The following is an 18,010-nucleotide window of genomic DNA, read 5'->3' on the forward strand; positions in this document are numbered from 1 at the left end:
AAAATTGCCTCATGTTCTGAGGGGCACGTGGGCTGTAATCCCTGCTCTTGCACCCTGGCTCTCCTGGCTGCCCCTGCTGTGACGTGGGCATCCCTGCGCTGTGGCAACCCTCAGACTGGAGCAGCCAGCGCTGACCCTTCCCTGCAGGCCAGAAAAACATTCCTGAGCTTGTTCTTCCTCATAATCAGTTTCCTAGGGCAGCCCTGAATGGCAGGATATTGGGGACAGACTGGTCTCACCTCCTTTTGTGCTCCTGTGCTCAGACACACCTAACACTGATTTCCTTGTATATTAAACACCTGGACTTTCCTGGTTTGGGAGAACTGTACAAATTGCCCCTGTGTCCCATATTTGGCAGCACAGGAAATCCCCCCAGTCCAAGGTCCACCTCGGCTTGGAGGCAACTCATCCCCAGGCAGGTAGTGAAGCTCCTCTCCTGACAAACCTGTTTCCCAGGCACTGCCCATCCTGCTGAGCACCTGCCAGTGGCGCTTGTGGTGAGAAACCATTAGACAAGATCCAAAAGAGAGGAAAAAACAGAGGGAAGAAAAAGGGGGAACGAACAGGTGGGGACTAACTGCGGTGATGCCAGCTGGCGGGCGCTGTGGTGAGAGAGGATGAGGTGAACCACAAAAGTTCTCCTTTTTCCGGATCACACTTGGAGAGACACACGGGGCTACGCTTGAGGCACATTTTCCTGCAAGAAGGGAGGGCTCCTAGCCCTTCCCAGGAAAGCAGCACAGCCACAAACAGCCACTCCTCTGGGTTTTCACCTGCTCCTTTGAGGCAGACAAGTGCAGCCAAGGCTACGACGGGGAAACCCAGGGAAATCCTTTCCACTGACTCAGACAGGAGGAAAAGGCTTTCCTGCTATTAAAAAAGGAAAGTGTTGGTGAACATCCACCCACCCCAGCTCCAGCTCAGGATCAAGAAGTCAGAAGCCAGCACTGCAATGCTGGCGCGGGACTGTGGGTGAAGCAGTGGGACCAGCACAGCTGAATCCCACCAGCCTCTGGTGCCCTGTGGGCAAGGAGCAAATCCATTCCCACAGAGCACCAAGGCCTGAGGTCAGGGAGCAGCCTCAGTGAGCTCAAAACCTTTCCAATCCCACAAAGTGTGCCTAGCCGCATGTTAAACCCTAAAAAACATTTATTATTTTGAAATTAAACATGTCTGTGGGTTGCTTTTGGTGCCTCCATCCCTGCTGCAGTTTGAGAGTACGGCCCTCTCTCCACCCCCCCGCCCCACTTCCCTGCTCCCACCAGCACTGCAAATCTCTTCTCTCTTCCCAAAGCTGGATGGTTTGGGTGAGTTCTCAGTTTGCAGGAGGCCGTGGCAGGGGTCCTCAGCAGCATCGGCCACATGGGTACAACTGTCCTCCCCTCAAACCCCCAATTTCTGATTCCAAAATGAACAGCTTCATTTGCCTTCAGCCATCCAGGTCAACTTCACTTCAGTCTGTGGCAAAGCAAATCCAAGGGCCTCCTGGCACCACGGGAGCTCAGCTGTCGGGCGCCCCTGTCCTCGCCAAATCACTTCACTGGTGATTCCCTCAGGGCTGCAGCTGAAAAATAGCATTAAATCCCAGCCAGCTCAGACGTCACCGCCTCTGCACGGCATGGTGGGGGCTGGCTGGCAGGGAAAGGCCGGGAGTTGGAGCCTCTTGCTCAGCCAGAGCGTGGAGCTTTGTAATGGACTGCTTTTTCCCATTGTTTCTAGTTAGGTGGCTGCTCCACAAATGCAGATGCACCCAGCTGGCAAGGGAACAGGGAAGAAGGAAGGAAGGTTGCAAAAGCCCAGGGAAATCCCTGGGGCAACACCATCGTCCACCTTGGGTCTCCATTCCTGCTTTCACCCTGGAGTGCAAGTGCAGCACCGAGCTCAGCTCTCTGCCAGCAGCTGATGTGGGAGTATCGGGTTGCAGCCTTGGCCGGCTCCCTGGATCTGAAGGTCACCTCCTACCCGGCCTGTGCTGCCGGAGAAAAGAGGTCTGTTCCCACCTGGTCGGATGGTGAAGTTCAAGGACACACTCCAGATGTCCCTGCCCACCCCTGGAAAGGTGAGGAGGGTGTGAGCACCCGGCCACTGCTGAGCTGGAGGGTGCAAGGGGAGAGGAGCAAAGTGGCTTCAAGCACCCAGCAGCAGGCAAGAAAAATTCTTGTCAGAAAAGGGACTTGCTTTGATTAATTCTGAAAAAAATAATGGCCATAAATTGTTATTCCCAAGTGCAGGGAAGCATAAAGATTGAAGTAATCCAGTCTGAGCTGCAAAGCTGAGGGCAGGCAGCAAGTGGTGATGAAGAAGGTGCACGCTCTTCCTCTCAGGCATTGCCCATGAAAAAAGAGACCCCATGAAATCACCCTTGCCCCAACCCTGCAGCCCAGTGTGGTAGGTGGGGTGGGCAGGATGGCACTGGGGGCTCAGCCTCGGGCTGCTCTTTGTGCCCCCGGAGCCCCCGTGCCTGTGCAGAGGCTGCTGGTGCTGGGGCAGGCGCTGTGCCCGCTGCTGTCCCAACCTGCCACCACAAAGCCGCTTTGTGCAGAGCCAGCCGGGCACGTCCCCACCCTCCTCCCTGCTCGGTGGCCCCGGTCCCCACATTCTGCCTGTCCTCTCACAGGGAAGAAGGCAGGGCCTCACCAGGACACGGCACAACCCCTGTGACCCCCCACCTCCTCCTCATCCTCCCACCATCCCCAGCTCCTTCGTCTTCCCCGTGACCTCCCAAACCTCTCACTCACCCCACTGGGATGGACCCTTCCCTGGAGTGGGAACTGGGCAGCCCAGACTCTCTGGTGAGGTTGACTGTCCCAGCTCCCCCAAGAAGTACATCACCCGGGTAGGTCTCCCAGCCCTTTTATTCACTCGACAGCCAGCAGCCAGCACATCCAGTCGGCAGGAGAGCCGTGGCCCAGGAAGCCGTGAAACATCCCAGCACTCCACAGGGTGAACGATGTGGTTGGGGCTGTTAGATTCTCCCATGCCATTCCCAGTCCTAAAATAAGCCCTGCAGGCACTAACCCCCTTGCAGAGGGGCTTCTGAATCACAGCTAAAAGATCCACTTTCAGTTAAAAAATCCTCTCCATTATCATGTCCAAGCAGTTAAGAATTCCCCTCCTGATTGCTCCCCCCCTCCCGCCCCGCCTAAAAAGCCCCCAAGCAATTAGAGCAGAAGTTCAATGAGCAGTCAACCAAGCTGAGCAGAAAGAAAGAGTCCACGTGCAGGAAGCCAAGCCTTGTTCCTTGCAGCTTGGGGGCAGATCCCAAGAGTCCTTTCACCAGGTGATGCTTTTCTGTCCTTTCACTCCTGCCCTGCATCAGCAAGAGCCCCAAGGCAGCATCTGCCTGCCATAGGCAGCGTCCAAATTCCGAAGACAAGGGCAGTGCCGCTGGTCACGCCTCTAGGGCCTGGGGCGAGCAGCAAAGCTGCTTCCTGGGGGATAATTCACCTGCCCAGGAGGAAGAGCCCAAGGACCCCTGAGGATGGACAGACTGCAGCCCTTGCCTCAGTTTCCCCACGAGGAGCAGCACTAAAAGCATGGGCACTAATGACACGGTCCCTCCCCTCCACATCCCCTCCTTCGCTGTCGGCTGCCCTCGGAGAGGGTAGGCAAGGAGCCCCAGCGGCAGCCAAGACCCCCCTCCCCGTGCTCGCCTTCAGGGACTCTCGGCCAGGCCGGGGGCCGCGCCGGAGGCCGGGCTGGGCTTGGCGAGCTGCCGCTCGGACCTCACGGCCCAGTGGGCCAGCTCCCGCAGCACGCCCAGGCCCCGCAGCTTCTGCTCGAAGCGGCTGAGGCGCGGCGGGGGCGGCGGCCCGTCCTCCTCCTCGCCGGGGATCCCGCGGCTCTCCAGCCGCAGCAGCTCCTCGAGGTGGTAGGCAAAGGCCGAGACCTGGAGCAGGACGGCCGCCAGCGCCCGGCCCAGGCCCGCATCCGCCTCGCCCAGCTGCTCCCGCTGCTCCTCCAGCATCTGGGCCAGCAGGGCGCGGAAGGCCCGGTAGGCCGCCAGGTTCTCCAGCAGCCGCTGCGTGCCCGTCTGCTCGTCCCAGCGCTCCACCGCCGCCAGCGGCACCCCCTCCACTGCCGCCACGCTGGCCGAGGCGTCCAGGCCCTGCTGCTCCACCTGCAGGGTGAGACCCGCCGGGGATCAGCGGGGGCAGGACAAGCGTGGGGGCATCCCCAGCGCTGAGCCCTGCAGGTGTCGGGGCAGTGCGAGCCACCCGAGTCTCGCCCGGCTGTCAGATCCAGCAGGACTCCGTGCCCCATCCCTGCCACGGATCGGAGTCCTCGCACCCCAGATCCCACCAGCGCTCCGAGAAGGAGCAGGGCAAACTCACGTAGGCGTCCAGGAGGTCAACGACATCCGCGCGCATCTTGCCGGCCAGGCGGATGCCGCGGCTGCAGAGGTCGCGGCGCCGGAGGGCGGCGGAGGGGCTGTCTGCGGCCGCCATGGTCCGGGCAGCTGTCACGGCCACCAGGCTCCGGGCGCAGCACCCGCCCGGCCCGGCGAGGACAATCCCTTGCTGAGCTGGTGCATTCCAGCCGGGAGCTCCGCTCACACGTCCGCTGGCCTGGCTCTCCCCCTCTTCCGTGCCTGGGGCCTGGCACCACGCTGCAAATTCCCGCCTCTGGGATCAACAGCGACAGATTATTTCCCTAATTCCCCCACGCATCGCTACTCCAAGTGCCTTGCCCAGAACTGTCTGGCCCGGCAGCAACAGGCTCCCAGCCCCGGCTGACCCACTCCTCCCTCCCAGCCACACAGCGAGATTAGCAGCACGCTAAGCCCTCGGCTCATTCCAGAGCGCGGGAAACCTCTGCCGGGAAGAGGTGAGCAAAGCCCGGACATTGCTCAACACCTCAGCCGGCTGGAGCCTGAGCACGGCCGGGGAATGTTCGAGGGCAGCCCTCAGGCTGGAGATCCTGTACCAGCCCCAAGCCAAGCTGCAACCCAAACCCTGGCAGAAGGATCTGTGCCAGCTCCTTCTAACCCCCCCTTCCCCAGAGGGGTCCTGCCTTACAGAGGGGCTGCAGAGAGGGAAAGTTATCCCAACCAGCCCAGGACAACACCGGCCACCCCACCGGTGAGCTGCACACACCAAGACAAAAACAGCCCTTTGGGTTGGGTTGGTTTTTCCTCAGAATGTTTATTTTGGTTATGCATTACCCAGATCAAGAGTGAGAAAAACCCCAGGAGTTGAAAAGCAGCTTCCCATGAATACCACAGTGTGCCTGGCTGGGGGATCCCCATATGCCCAGCAGCCTCCTTCCCACCCTAGGGCTCAGAATCTGCTCAGCTTGGGGAGCCCCCAGCCATAGCAGCCCCCAGCCCCAGCCCAGTGGCCAAGAGCCCCCAAAGTGCTGCCCGTGCCAAAGGGCCTTGTGCCCCCTCCGATCCCTCCCCGGGAGGACAAAAAAAAATAAATACAGGGGAAAAAAATACAAAAAAGTTTATTGCAAACTACTACAATAATTTATTGAAGCAAACTGCATGCGAGTGAAGGAGAGACATCGAGGGGAGGAGGAGCTGCAGAAGGGCTGTGTCAGTTTTAGGGCTTCAGAGGGGCGTGGGAAGGGAGCTACACGTCTCCTGCATCAGGGGCGAGCAGGCTGTTGTTAGAGGACAGACAGGCACCTGGCCACGGCCAGAAAATGAAAAGGGAGAGCTACAAGAGGTGTCATGGAAGGACAAGGCAGGGAGCGGCAGGGATCAGAGGTGTCCAGACCAGGAAGCAAAGGAAATGTTTGATTTTGCATCCCACAAGTGCAGCCAGGGGCAAACCCTGCTCCACGGGGGCAGACGTGGGACAAAGAAGCCTCTCCCAGCCCGGTGCCAAGTGCTGAGTCACCCGAGGTGAGCAAGCCCTTGGCCCAAAGGTCTTTTAGTGCCATCCCTCGACCAACAAACCCCCAAGCTCTCCTTTAGTGTTCTGTGCAAGGCTCTGCCCACCCCACACCTCCCACAGGCACAGGGGCTGGCAGAGACACAGCTCCAGCAGCACAGAAGGACACAGCTAACCTGCCCTGAGGGCCACCAAGTGTCCCCAGAGAGAAGCCCCACACTGCCGAGAGTGAAACCACCAGAGCTGGGCTAACTGCTGGCCTCAGTGTGCTGCCCCTCACCAGCCTGCAAGGGGGACCAGCTGCCACGCAGAAAGTTTCCTGCTGGAAACCACAGTAAAGCAATCCAAGAAGACCGAAGGAACTGGTTTAGTTGAACACCATTCCACCACAGAGCTGCCACCAGGTGTGCTGGGCCCCCACGTGAGCCACAGCATGAGGACGTGGGATGCCCACACCCAGGGCAGAGGACACCCAACTGCTCAGCCTCGATCCGCCCCAACACCAGGAAGTGCTTCAACTTGCTCTGACAAAGGTATCAGTGTAAGGGGGGAGGGAGAAGGGAGGGGGCAAACCAGGACAAACAGCCTGAGAAAAGCCAGCATGTTTGGGCCACAGCTGGATTTCCAGGCATCACAGGGGACAGAGTGGGTGTTCAGAGTCAGTTTCCTGTTAATCCAATTAAATTCCATGTTTTATTGCGGTTTTCCAGACCCCAGGTACCCGATTTCGTCAAGTTGCTGTGTGCTACAGACCAACTCAGCTGATCTTGTGCTCAGACAAGACACTTCAGCTCTGCTCCCAACCCCAGAAACCCAACCAAAAAACAAGCAAACAAACAAAAAAAACAGGTTATTCTTCACCTCTTCCAAAACCGCTACGAATTCAAGGCCACTGAATCTCCACACAAAGTTTCAGAGAAGAGCAAAAAAAAAAATCCAAGTCTCCATAGCAGACACATCTTATCCTATGTAAACTTTTCCAAGGGCTCAAAGCTGCTCTAACTACACCAGCAGGCAACACCTGACCCACCATGTTTCAGGGAAAGCTGGAGTGTCTGTGCAGAAAAGAGAAGCTTTCAGAACACGGCTACACAATCCCCCCCAAAATGAGGGCAGGGAGAAATGCTGACAGCCCCTTAGTCCCACATCAATCTATTGCCTTGGATAAACAAGCCTGAGAAAACCATATCCAGTCCCTGCTGCGTCTTTATCTAGACCTGGAAAGGAGAGGCAGTTGGATGAGGAGCACCACATCCCCCAGCAGCAAGTAGCTCACAGCTGTCCCCAGTCACAAGAACAAGTTCCTGGCTAATAACGTCCTTCCCCGAAAGGCTGGAGGCAAAACAGGCATTTAATGCACGGAGCTCACCCGGAGCTGGGAGGGAGGGAGAGAGAGACAGCCCATCACTCACCTCATCCTCCTGCTAACACGCTGCTGCAGAGACTCCCACTGCACACAGGCTCTTCTCCAGGGGCTCTCCCTCTACTCTGGAAAAGCTGCGAGATACATCTGACTCCAGAGCGCTGCCTTCACCTCGGCTCTCCCAGCTGCTGGCACGATGGCACTGGAGCTCCCTGCCCTGGAGCCTACTGGGAAACAGCCTGAACCCCTTCCACCCCCGCCCCCTAAGAACAGAACTAAAAAATACCGACCCTTTTTTAAACAATAAATAAGGAATCTTGTTACCACAACACAAAAACGAAGCATGTTCAAAGTGCAAATTACTGTCGTCAAACTGGGATGCTCCTCCTTGCCTCTCCCACGCAGGGCTCCTGTAGCCCCCGGGCCTCTCCAAGCAAACATGATCTACGAGCCAGGGCGTTCCCTCTCTCCACTTCCTGCCAGGGCTGGAGCAGGGGAGCGCGGTGGGAGCGGGACGTGCACTGCTGCTTCACAGCTCACCCTGCCGAGGGGCTAAAGTGCCAAACTCCCAGCCCCGGCAAGGAAGAGGAGACTGCAAGGACCAGAGTGCAGTGGTGCATAGAAGTCGGGACCAGGGGCAGAGGGAGTCCTAAGGAACTTCTCCAGAGCATGTCCAATGCTTTTTAGTTTGCCAGTGGGGCCACGCCAAGGAGCCAGAAAGGCAACTGCTTTGGGGTAGAGCGAAGGGTTTCGGCAGCGCCCCCTCTCTTGGAGAAATCCGCCGCTCAATCCAACTTGCTCTGGCAATGGCAGCACGTGCCCCTTTCCACAAAGGGGCCGTGGGAGAGAGAGAGAAGTGGTTGGGAGAAAGAGGATGTGCTGTGATCCGCGCTGGAGGGGAGCAGACCCTTCAGTTATTTACTAGTATTGTAAGTTTTGTTTAACTTTCCTCTCTTTCAGTAAGTGCCTCCTCCTTTTTTTTTTTTCCTTTTCCTTTTAAATACAGAGTCCCAACTGTCCCAGCACCCAGGTGCTCCCCTGCCACTAGGGTCCAGTGGAGTCTGAATCTTCAATGAGCACCTCTGTGCTGGCTTCCAGCATCTCTGTGTTCATGACCAGCCCCTCTGGGTTTGCGCTGCTGCCGCTGCCCACGAAGAGCTTGCCATCAGCCACCAGGCTCACACGCTCTGCCCCGCCACAGTAGGGCTTTGGCATCCCCTCTGGGCTCAGCAGCAGGCAATCTGCTGGGGGAGCACTGCCCAGGGGGTCGGGGAGCAGCGGGAGGCCCTGGCCATCTGTGGGTGGCACGATGGCCTCGGGATTAGTGCCCAGGATATCTGTGCTGGTGATCAGGGCACCCGCGTTGGCAGCCAGTGCTTCAGCAATGAGCACTTCGGGGTGACTCTTGGCTTTGTGGGCCACAACGCTGTCCTTCTTCTCAAATTTCTTGCCACAAATATTGCAGGAGAACTGGTAGAAGGAGTCTGCATCATGCTTCTTCATGTGCCAGTTGAGGGAAGCCTTCTGCCGGCAGGTAAACCCGCAGATCTCACACCTGGGAGGGGACAACGAGGAGGTCTCACAAAGGGACGTTCACATATGCTCACAGGGAACACTAGTGGAGAGGTGGCAGCCCAGGAAAACAGCAGGGGCTCGCTAATGTCACTGCATCTTCAGCTCTGATTTTATTTACTGAGGGCATGCATTCCCCGATCTGCACCAAGACACTGCCGCGAGGAACAGGTGACACAAGCACGTGTTCAAAGAGAGCCAGGACACCAGGAACAGGCTCCAGCCCTGACTTCAGAGCTGCTCTGAAATGGGTGTTCAGGGGAGCAGGAGGGCAAGGCACAGGCAGAGTTACTCACTGCAAGGGCTTCTCGCCCGTGTGGATCATCCGGTGCACTGCCAAGTTGTGGGAGCTCTTGAAGGCCCGGGCGCAGTACTCGCAGATGTAATCCCTTTGATCTGAAAGACAACAGCAGTTGCAGCACTGCTCTCCCACAGACCTGCTCCCTTTACCTGCACCATCTGAGAGTTGGGAAAGCTGCTCAAGAAGGAGCAGAACTACAAGTTCTGGGAGGAGGAGGTGTCCCACAACACACCACAGCCGCTGATCTGGAGAGGTCAGGCATGATTAAGACTCTCCTAAAAGCTCCACTCTGACCAACAATGAAAGACTGGTAAATTGGGAGAAATCAGACTTTATCTGTAGAGGTTTATTCCTCTACAGATCCCCCGAGTGATGCTTGCCACAAGGAGAATAAAACTTCTATAGTCTCTTTCTTTCATTTACTTAAAAGATGGTAATCCAGAAGACAGTAATACCCTGCTGCTGCTGCTGCAAATCTATGCCACCTGACTTGGCTTCCCTCTCCCCAGAAGTCCCAGAGACTTCTCCCTTTTCCCCCATCTGTTCACTGACCTGAAGAGGAGTTTGTATCTATTTCCCATCCCCCTGTACCTGTGTGATGTTTGGCATGCCGCAGGAGCTGCTTCTGGAGCCGGAAGAGCCGACCGCAGGAGGGATGAGGACACACATACTTTTTCTTCAGTAAGTGCTGATATTTTATGTGATGCTAGGAAGAAAGAGTGGAAGTTTGCAGACTGTTCATGACTGAGTAAACAGCTGAGGTTCACTCAAGTTTAGATCTCTACTGTAAAATAAAACACACATGGACATCCAGCAACCTGACAGACACACACACACGGCTACAACTGGCCACAATGAAGTCTTGCAAAATGACAGTGTTGGGAAGGGGTGTGAGTGCTAGTGGAGGCTTAGTTGTCTGTTCCAAGCACCCCTTCCCTGCCTCCCACGTGTGAGAGAGGAAGTGAACACCTCCACCAACCTGCAGGTACCGCGGGTGAGCCAGGACCGTGCCGCAGCCTTCCATCTCACAGCGGACATACTGGATCGGAGGCTTCTTCCTGGGAAATCAGCAAGGAGAGGGGCAGAGTGCTTGGCTGCTTCTATGATCAGGTGATTCTATAGATAAAGATCCTACATATCCTATTTAGAATGACAATTCTCTGTGTTTGTGAGGGGCTGATGCATCTCACGCCACAAATAGCAAGTGCAGGCACAGCAAAGCGCTATTGCTCCAAAACTCCTGCCTGGGCTGTGACAGAGTTGCTGTCCAAGAGCCACCTCCTCTCCTACCACTACTTGAGGGCTCTCCCTAGAGCTGGGAAAAACCTCAGAAGACCCAGAATTCCCAGAGCCTTATTTCTGGGGAATGCCAGAGGGATCAATGCAGGAGGGATCAACTGAGAAGTAAGGAGGGGGCTGATTCACTTGGAAGAAATCAAGCCAACACCTACAGGGGAAGGAGAAGAAGGAAGACAAGGTATGCTGCTATTTTTGTTTTTTATTCCCTTTAAGGAATAGAAATGGCTTTGGGACAATCCATGTCTACATGTAGGACACAAAGGAAGCAAGTCTGCAGAAAAGAACTGGTTTGAGAAGATTACTTACCTTCTCTTGGGCAGCCTTGGGCTCTTGTCATCCTTTCTCCTCCTTCCCCTCCTGTAACAGGGATACAGAAAGGGAACTGAGAGAAGCTTCTTTGCATTAGTAGTGGGCAGAGACTTTGAAGTGTACACTGTGTTGCCTCATTAACTGCATGAAATAAATGGTCTAGAAAAAAAACTGAGTGCAAGTTGGAGACAGATTCAAAAGATGGAAAGTTCCAGAGAAATAAGTGCTTCACATGGTTTGCTCTCTCAGTACTTCCCATTTCCTAATTCATTTTTCATAAACATGTAATTTTGCCAACGTGGTCTAGAACCGACAGTGCACCCTATTTCCTCTGCTCTGCCGGGGAACATCCCACACCATGGGAAAACATCCACCTGACTGATCAGGAAGAACGGGATTAATAATCCAGCAGCTATTTTACAGGCCACTGAATTAGCTACATCAGCTTCTGTACCTGTCAAGACAGAAATCTAGGCTCTGTCTGAGCAGACCTGTGCTCACATGTAAACTGCAGCCTCCCAAGCCACAGCTCTGCCTGCCTGATCCACTGCTGCAGAGACACTTGGAGCAGATTGATGGAAGTATTTTCTAGAGTCTACTGAGACATCTGTATTGATGGCAAGCCAGGAACATGCTGAACACACACTCAGCATTCAAGCCAAGCCCTCAGAAGAGCCACAGGTTTTATTACGCACAAAAAGTAGTGTCTGATTCAAACAACAAAACCTCAAGCCTCAGAAAGCAGTCTCCAACAGACAAAAATGTTCTCAAAACATCAGCCTCCTCACTCCTCTCCACTGTGAATCAGCAGCAGCTCAGGAACAGCAAGGGAAATTACACCAGCAGTGTGCAGCAGGTCAGCAGAGGGAGCCCAGGCTGTTCCAACCACTCAGGAGGAGCTGAAGTACAAAACCAACTCCTTTTTCTTTTTTTGCCCTCACATTATCCCAAAGAATGGCTTTGACACAGTCACATAAACCAATGTCCCTCTGTTGCCAGGAGGAATGCTTCAGCCATGAGTTCCAGTCACAGCACAGCACACCCAACTGACTGGGTGGCAAAAGTTTGTTATTTTACTTCAGGGAAAACAGCTGATTTTCCTGAGTTCTCATGAAGTCCCACTTGTACAAAAAGGACACTTACTACACACACAAGGTACTCCAGTGACAAGACATCCCAGAGTCTGCCCCCAGCACACAGCAGGAATGCTGCCCTCTCCCACTGGCTTTCAGCACCTACTGGAGGCATCACAAGGAACCCATTGTAAGGACACCCTGAAGTATTTCCCACTGTGTGGTCACACCCAGGGAGGCTGACTAACCACAGGATGATGAAAAAACCCCTCCACTTCAGCTGAAGTCTGATTTTTTTGTGGCTGAACACAGACAAGATGTGAGGGCATAGGATAAACAGTGCTGCCCTGTCAGCTCTCAGACCCAGAGGAGGAGGAGGACCGGGGGGGGATGGGGGAACCAACAACAATTGAACACTGTTGTACACCAGCAAGAATGCAAAACACACAACACACACTGGCATGTGTAACTGCAGAGTGTACTCACTTCCTTGGTGGCTCTTCATCCTCCTGAAACTCATTCTCTTCTTTCACTTCCACTTTTATCTCTTTCTGCCTTTCTTTTTCTTCCTTCCCCTTGCTAGCTTTTCTCCTTTGCTTTGGTGCTTCCCTAAAAAAACACACATACAACACATTAATCCAATACTTGTCCCACTGCCTGCTTTTTACAAAGATTTAAACAAAAACTGGACCCAAATTCAGGTCTATTCTTCAAGTCCCACTTTCAAGCAGAAGTAAGAACCAGGCTAAGGGAAACACCCAGTAGACAGCAAGGCTCTAAAGAATTCAGTTCCTAAGAGAAGAACAGTTCTGGCCAGTGCAGGCAACATTTAGAACCATTCCACCAGATCAACTAGCACAGCTGCTTTGGGGCATATTAAGCTAATTCAGGTAACATGCCCATATTTTTTTGGTCTAAACCCCCAGTAAGTACATAATCCAATATACTTCTCTAAGTGGGGCTTGTAGGTCTCATCTCTGGGATCATCTTTGAAGGGAACTTCTTCCTCACTGATGAGCATCTCCTCATCATCATCACTGCTGGGAGAAAAGGAGAGATTTTGGCAGCAACTGCTTGGCCACTACTGCAAGATATGTGTGCACCATCCCCCAGCATGAGAAGGACACTATTACACAGCACTTCCTCATCCAGCATGACTGGGGAAAGGTAACATCTTGCACTGACCAAGGAGCACAGTGACAACCAAAACCAGCCAGGCAGAGCTGTGTCATGAACCCACCCACCCACAGCAACAAAGCTACCAGGTGGAATCCCCAGATTAAATCTTATTATCCACTTCGCCACAGTATCTCTGCACATCTGTGCACACTGGAACTGCGAAGGCGAGGGGCCAAAGGAAACAGAGCTACTGTCAGTCCCACAGAACACTTCGCACAAGTGTTTATTTTCGAGTGACTCAGGACCACCTCGAGACACCAGGAAGAACCACCACAAAATAACATGTCTTACCTGACTCCATCTGGAGGCTGATGCTCTTCTGTGACCACTGAAAGGAAAAGTCACCATTAGGTTTCAAAGTGTGTTCGCTGCAGTGAGCTCATCTGTCTCACGGAACCTCCGTCGACATTCAGAGCCGGGAGTGCTGGTGGCAGAAGGTACCCGTGACAAGCAGCACCACGCCAGCACCAGCCACACGCCCAGAGTGACACCCACAGCCGGCTCCCTGAGCGTCCCCAGGCCTTCCATGCCCCACGTACCGTACTCCAGCTGGTCGGCGTTGGGCTCTGACTTGCAGATGAGCTGCAGCGAGCCAGCCTTGGATCTGGAGGCACGGGAATTCTCCGAGTCGCGCTGGCGAGCGGTGGCTGCCGTCCGGCTGCTGCGCCAGCTCCGGCTGGGCCGGGCTGTGCCCACGGGAGAGCCATGGCTGAGCACGCTGGACACTTCCTCCTCTTCCTTCTCTTCTTTGGGAGCTGAAACAGGCGTTGTAGGCTCTTTCATCATAGTACAAAATGCCTAAATCCTGTCATTAAATCACACCTTAAATCACAGCAGCCCCTGCCTGCTGTGGGAACCTGCTCAGCCCTCTCTGCTGAGCCAGGACACTTCCCAGGCCCTCACCTCAGCAAACCTTCCCTTAAAACTCTCCTCACATTGCCCCCAAGGAAAGACACTAATATTTAAAAGCAGCTTGTATTTCCCTTGGATAAAGGCTTCTAAGACAGTGATTTGCTGGCTCTAAGCACAACAGAAGATACTCATAAAGCTCAGCAAGTGCTTCATGAAAGGCCAGCTTCAAAGTTGGGCCATGTGAAAAGTCATGTTTAGAGGATCTCCCAAACATATACTTCATTGGAATTGTACACCTGGCAACACCCCTGAGGGATCTGAGCCGGATGTTTCTGGTGCTGTGCTAGAGCAAAAAGCATTACAAATGCTGTTAGCCTGAGGTCTCCACACTTATTTACAGCTTGTACAGGTGGTTTCCTTTTGGCTCATGGCTGGTCTCCAAACATGCTTTGGCAAGATAACAGAACTGGCTGAAATGTCTTGTGAGCAAGTTAATCCCTTAAAAACTAAAATTCCCAAGTACAGTTCATTTGATCTCGTTTTTTGGTGCTTGCTGTGACACTAGGCCTTTGGGAACTCAATGTCCTTTCAGCTGTTACAGATGATCACAGAATGGTTTGGGTTGGAAGGGACCTTAAATCTCATTTCATTCCAACCTCTGCCATGGGCAGCAACACATTCCACTAATTCAGGTTGCTCCAACCCGGCCTTGGAAACTTCCAGGGATGAGGCATCCACCACCTCTCTGATTCCTCCCAGCCTGCAATCTCCATTTCTGCAACAAGCCTTCTGAACCAAATGATCCTTTTTCTCCTAGCACGTAGTTTGCTTTGCATTACTCACTGTCTGCTCCTTGATTAGCAGGGTGGGAATAAGCAACATTTGGCTGGAAAAGCCTGACTGGAATCCCGGATGTGAGGCATCACACTGTGTTGTAAACCATCAAGCTGCTGTCTTGCACGTATAAACGTCACCATCAGAGCATGAACTGCACCTCCTTGGCTTTCTTTAGCAGATCTCAAGGTGACTGCTGCATGTTCGCAGTCCTCATGGTGAACATCTCAGGTTTTTGAATGCTAAATCAAACCCAAAGACACTTGAAACCATCCTCTAGGAATTTCCCCCTCAGCCACTACTGTGCTGCCAGGGTTAGCACACACTGCTGCTCTGGAAGAGCCGTGTTTCCTTGGAAGATTGGGCATTCAGCTGATTACTTATCATTTTAAAAATCAGGCTCACAGAGCTGAAGCAGGCCTGCCTCAGAACACACCTGGACAGAGCACACCCCTCACCCAGCAGCTCTGCTTCCTTCCTCTACAGTGAAGGTCTTTGATAAGCCTTTTCCCAGGATTTCTCCTTCACACTTCCTCTGTTCAGCACTGCTGTCTAACAGATTCAGGGCATTTTTACATGCTGAGAACACCCAGGTACCTCCCAAACCCCATCCTTAGGAGATCTATCAAGTATTCACCTTGCCACAGAATTCACAGTGATACAGAGCTGAGCTGAAAAACCTAATTCTAGACCCTCCCAACATGGTCCCTATCCAAGAGTCAGGGCTGCACCAGGAAACTTCTGTCAAATGTTCAGCTGCAGGAACAGCTGGAATCAGCAGTCACCAAGGCCTTGCCCAAAATATGGGAAGTTCTAGATTTGGAATAAATTTTTGTCTCTTTTTCCTTCACAAAAAATAGATTTAAAATTGTGAGCGAACGCCAGTCCCTGGGAGAAGGGACACAAGAAAATGACACCTGGAAGGATGCTCACAGTGAAGTTGTGGCTTTGTTTAGACAACCAAAATCCAGGACTCTGGGCACTGCTCTGCTTTTCAACAGAGCTGAACTTTGATTTATAAAGAAATTGAAAGCGTCTTACTGACCCTGCAGATAATTTCAGAAAATACATGTGTAATTTGTGCCATAATGTGCAATTAAGTGAAAGGAAAACAAACTATTAATGGCTAAGTTAAAAAGCTGTTATAAAAATAAATGCATCACAACATATGCACACCTCTGAGATTTAAGGCAGCAACCACACAACAGCTAAGGCACCAAACACCTGGGTTTATAATGGCATGGACAAAAATGAAACTCAGGAAAAAATCCAAGCACAAAGCTCCATCCAAAGGGCTCTCCCCCACCAGAGCACAGTGGAACTGCACAGATGGGACACAGGAAAATCCTTGAAGGATTTGGCAGTCAGAGATATTTAAATTCAGTGCATTTTTATAAGGTTTGGTTTTAAGTAACGACATTTCTCTCTCCAAACACTGACAAAGCCTTAAGGGAAAGCAGTCAGTCCCAAAAGGAGCATGAAGCATTAAGACTAAAATTCTTAGGTACAATGCGAGTCTTCTCTGTACAAACCCATTTAGTACTACCTGAGTCTCAAAGTTTTCCATCTTTTTTTAAATCTGCCAAACCTGACTGTTTTCTTAGCAAAAACCCTGGATTTGAGAACAGGCTTCCAGGCAGGTGACTCTCCTGACTAAAATGAAAATTATTCCCACAAGGATACAGAGCGCTGCAGGAAGCCAGATGTGAATTCTGCTACACAGTCACTGTAGCTACATGAATTCATTTGAAAACTGAGATTAAAACGTTCTACTTATGCATCCAATATTCCTGCAGGCACACGTTGGGAAATCCTGCGACTGCATGACTAAGCAGGCGACAGGGAATAGCCAGGGAACACAGGCTGACACTGCAGCTGCCCCCGTGCACACTGCTGCGGTGACAGTCACAGTCAGGCTGTGACACACACACAGAGCTCATCTCTCATCTCGGCTCTCATCTCCCTCTAAACCCTGTCAGACCTGCACAGCCAGAATTCCCAAGGGGATGGATGCTAAAGAAGCCTGGCTGTGTACCATGGCTGACCCAGGGAATATTCCAAACTGGATTTAGCAGTTGACAGTAAAGGTTAATACTGCAATTCAAAAAAAAAAAAAAAAATCAATTCCATATCAGGGAACACAGCACAGAATTCCAAGCCTGCACCAGAACCACTCAGCACCTTATCCCAGCTCCATCCAGGGTGAAAGGACAAATGGGATTGTGCCTTCCAGGTCCACAGGGGAACCCTGGCTACCAAAAACCCTCCTGTGCAAGGAAAGCTGCTGCTTGCTTACACTCCTTCAAAAACTTCTGCTAAAGCCCAACAGGAGGAGGAGGGAGAAGCCCCTCTCCTGCTCCTGCACAACCTATCCAAGGAAGACACTCCTCAGCCTGTCTCCAGGTTCTCTGCAACCAGCACAAGGTGCACAAGGGCTCCATCCAGCGTGCAGCCAAGACACAGGAGTGCAGCTTCCTCACTTCTGTGGACTAAAAAACAAACCAGAAATAAACAACCCCCGCCCCCCACGGCACAGATTTCCTCTGGCCCAGAAGTCAGCACTTCCCAGTGCCAATTTCCACGCAACTATTCCTACCATCATTTTGGCTGCAAATCTAACAGGGGAAAAAAACAGCCCCAGAAGTTTAACAAGCACTTTTTCCACTCGCACCTTCAAGCACAGCTGAAACTCTCAGAGCCCAAGTTAAAGGCTAAAATGGCTCAAGTGCCGAGGGCCCCCAAACCCGTGAATTTCAATCTGACAACTTTCACTTCCTGAGGTAAAAATGGGAACATTCTGCCCATTTTCTCCCACTACCAATAAATATTTCTCCTTAAACCAAAATACCAAGCATGACCATTAAAGTCCTATCTCTATACACATATGAAGCTAAACTTTCTTAGATATTTCAGCAACTGTGCTTTGATATAAAAGGTTGAAGCTCTGACATTACTCTGCTACCCATCCTTTACACAGTGAGGGATAAATGCACACAAGTAAGATCTGGGCTCAACACACAGTGGTTAATTCTGCTTCAGTCAGTAAAAACACACCTTGCCAGCTGGAACTGTGATGGATTTCCACACCCAAATGGAATAAAGACTTGTAGGAGGAAAGCTAAAGAGTTACCAAAACACGAGAATAACAGCAGCCTCCGAGACACAACTGCTGGCAAACAAATCCGGACAGCTCCAGGAGAAAGGGGAATTCATCTGCACAGGTGTGTGACCTCCTTTCCTCAGTGCTTCATTCTGCCACAATTCTCTGGTGCCAGATCAAAAACAACACTGCACAAAGCCCTTTACTTGGACCTGTTTCAGAAGTCATCACCAGGTGAGGAGAAAAGCCCTTTTTTTGTTGGTTTTTTGGCTTTTTAGGTTGGGGTTT

At 52.6% G+C, this 18,010-nt stretch overlaps 2 protein-coding genes across 3 annotated transcripts; both read right to left on the minus strand.

The window, feature by feature from the left end:
- Positions 1-1,131: 1,131 nt before the first annotated feature.
- Positions 1,132-7,341, minus strand: CNTF (ciliary neurotrophic factor). Of its 2 annotated transcripts, XR_004418140.2 has the most exons (4): positions 7,253-7,341; positions 4,335-4,625; positions 1,831-4,120; positions 1,132-1,564 (listed from the first exon to the last, which is right to left on the minus strand). XR_004418140.2 is itself a non-coding variant. In XM_033061656.2 (3 exons), the coding sequence occupies exons 2-3, from the start codon at positions 4,446-4,448 to the stop codon at positions 3,656-3,658; spliced, it is 579 nt and encodes a 192-aa protein (XP_032917547.1). In that variant the 5' UTR covers positions 4,449-4,625; positions 7,253-7,341; the 3' UTR covers positions 1,132-3,655. The 2 variants fall into 2 exon arrangements, 1 of the variants encoding a protein (XP_032917547.1); XM_033061656.2 differs by having other exon boundaries at positions 1,132-4,120.
- On the minus strand, positions 5,432-16,693 carry ZFP91 (ZFP91 zinc finger protein, atypical E3 ubiquitin ligase). The gene is made up of 9 exons (XM_033061655.2): positions 13,476-16,693; positions 13,228-13,264; positions 12,705-12,794; positions 12,244-12,366; positions 10,682-10,732; positions 10,056-10,134; positions 9,668-9,782; positions 9,072-9,171; positions 5,432-8,758 (listed from the first exon to the last, which is right to left on the minus strand). Exons 1-9 carry the CDS (start codon positions 13,720-13,722, stop codon positions 8,248-8,250), a joined length of 1,353 nt encoding a protein of 450 aa, XP_032917546.1. The 5' UTR covers positions 13,723-16,693; the 3' UTR covers positions 5,432-8,247.
- Positions 16,694-18,010: the final 1,317 nt, after the last annotated feature.

The sequence above is a fragment of the Catharus ustulatus genome, chromosome 6 (assembly GCF_009819885.2).
Source record: "Catharus ustulatus isolate bCatUst1 chromosome 6, bCatUst1.pri.v2, whole genome shotgun sequence".
NCBI classification, from domain to species: domain Eukaryota; kingdom Metazoa; phylum Chordata; class Aves; order Passeriformes; family Turdidae; genus Catharus; species Catharus ustulatus.

Excerpts from the sequence above, each read along its gene's own strand:
- ZFP91 (XM_033061655.2), bottom strand. The coding sequence starts at position 13,722 with ATGATGAAAGAGCCTACAACGCCTGTTTCAGCTCCCAAAGAAGAGAAG. Across the intron at positions 9,783-10,055 it reads CTCACCCGCGGTACCTGCAG|CATCACATAAAATATCAGCA; the intron begins GTTGGTGGAGGT and ends CTTTCTTCCTAG. Across the intron at positions 8,759-9,071 it reads ACGGGCGAGAAGCCCTTGCA|GTGTGAGATCTGCGGGTTTA; the intron begins GTGAGTAACTCT and ends GTCCCCTCCCAG.
- CNTF (XM_033061656.2), bottom strand. The coding sequence starts at position 4,448 with ATGGCGGCCGCAGACAGCCCCTCCGCCGCCCTCCGGCGCCGCGACCTC. Across the intron at positions 4,121-4,334 it reads TTGACCTCCTGGACGCCTAC|GTGGAGCAGCAGGGCCTGGA; the intron begins GTGAGTTTGCCC and ends CTCACCCTGCAG.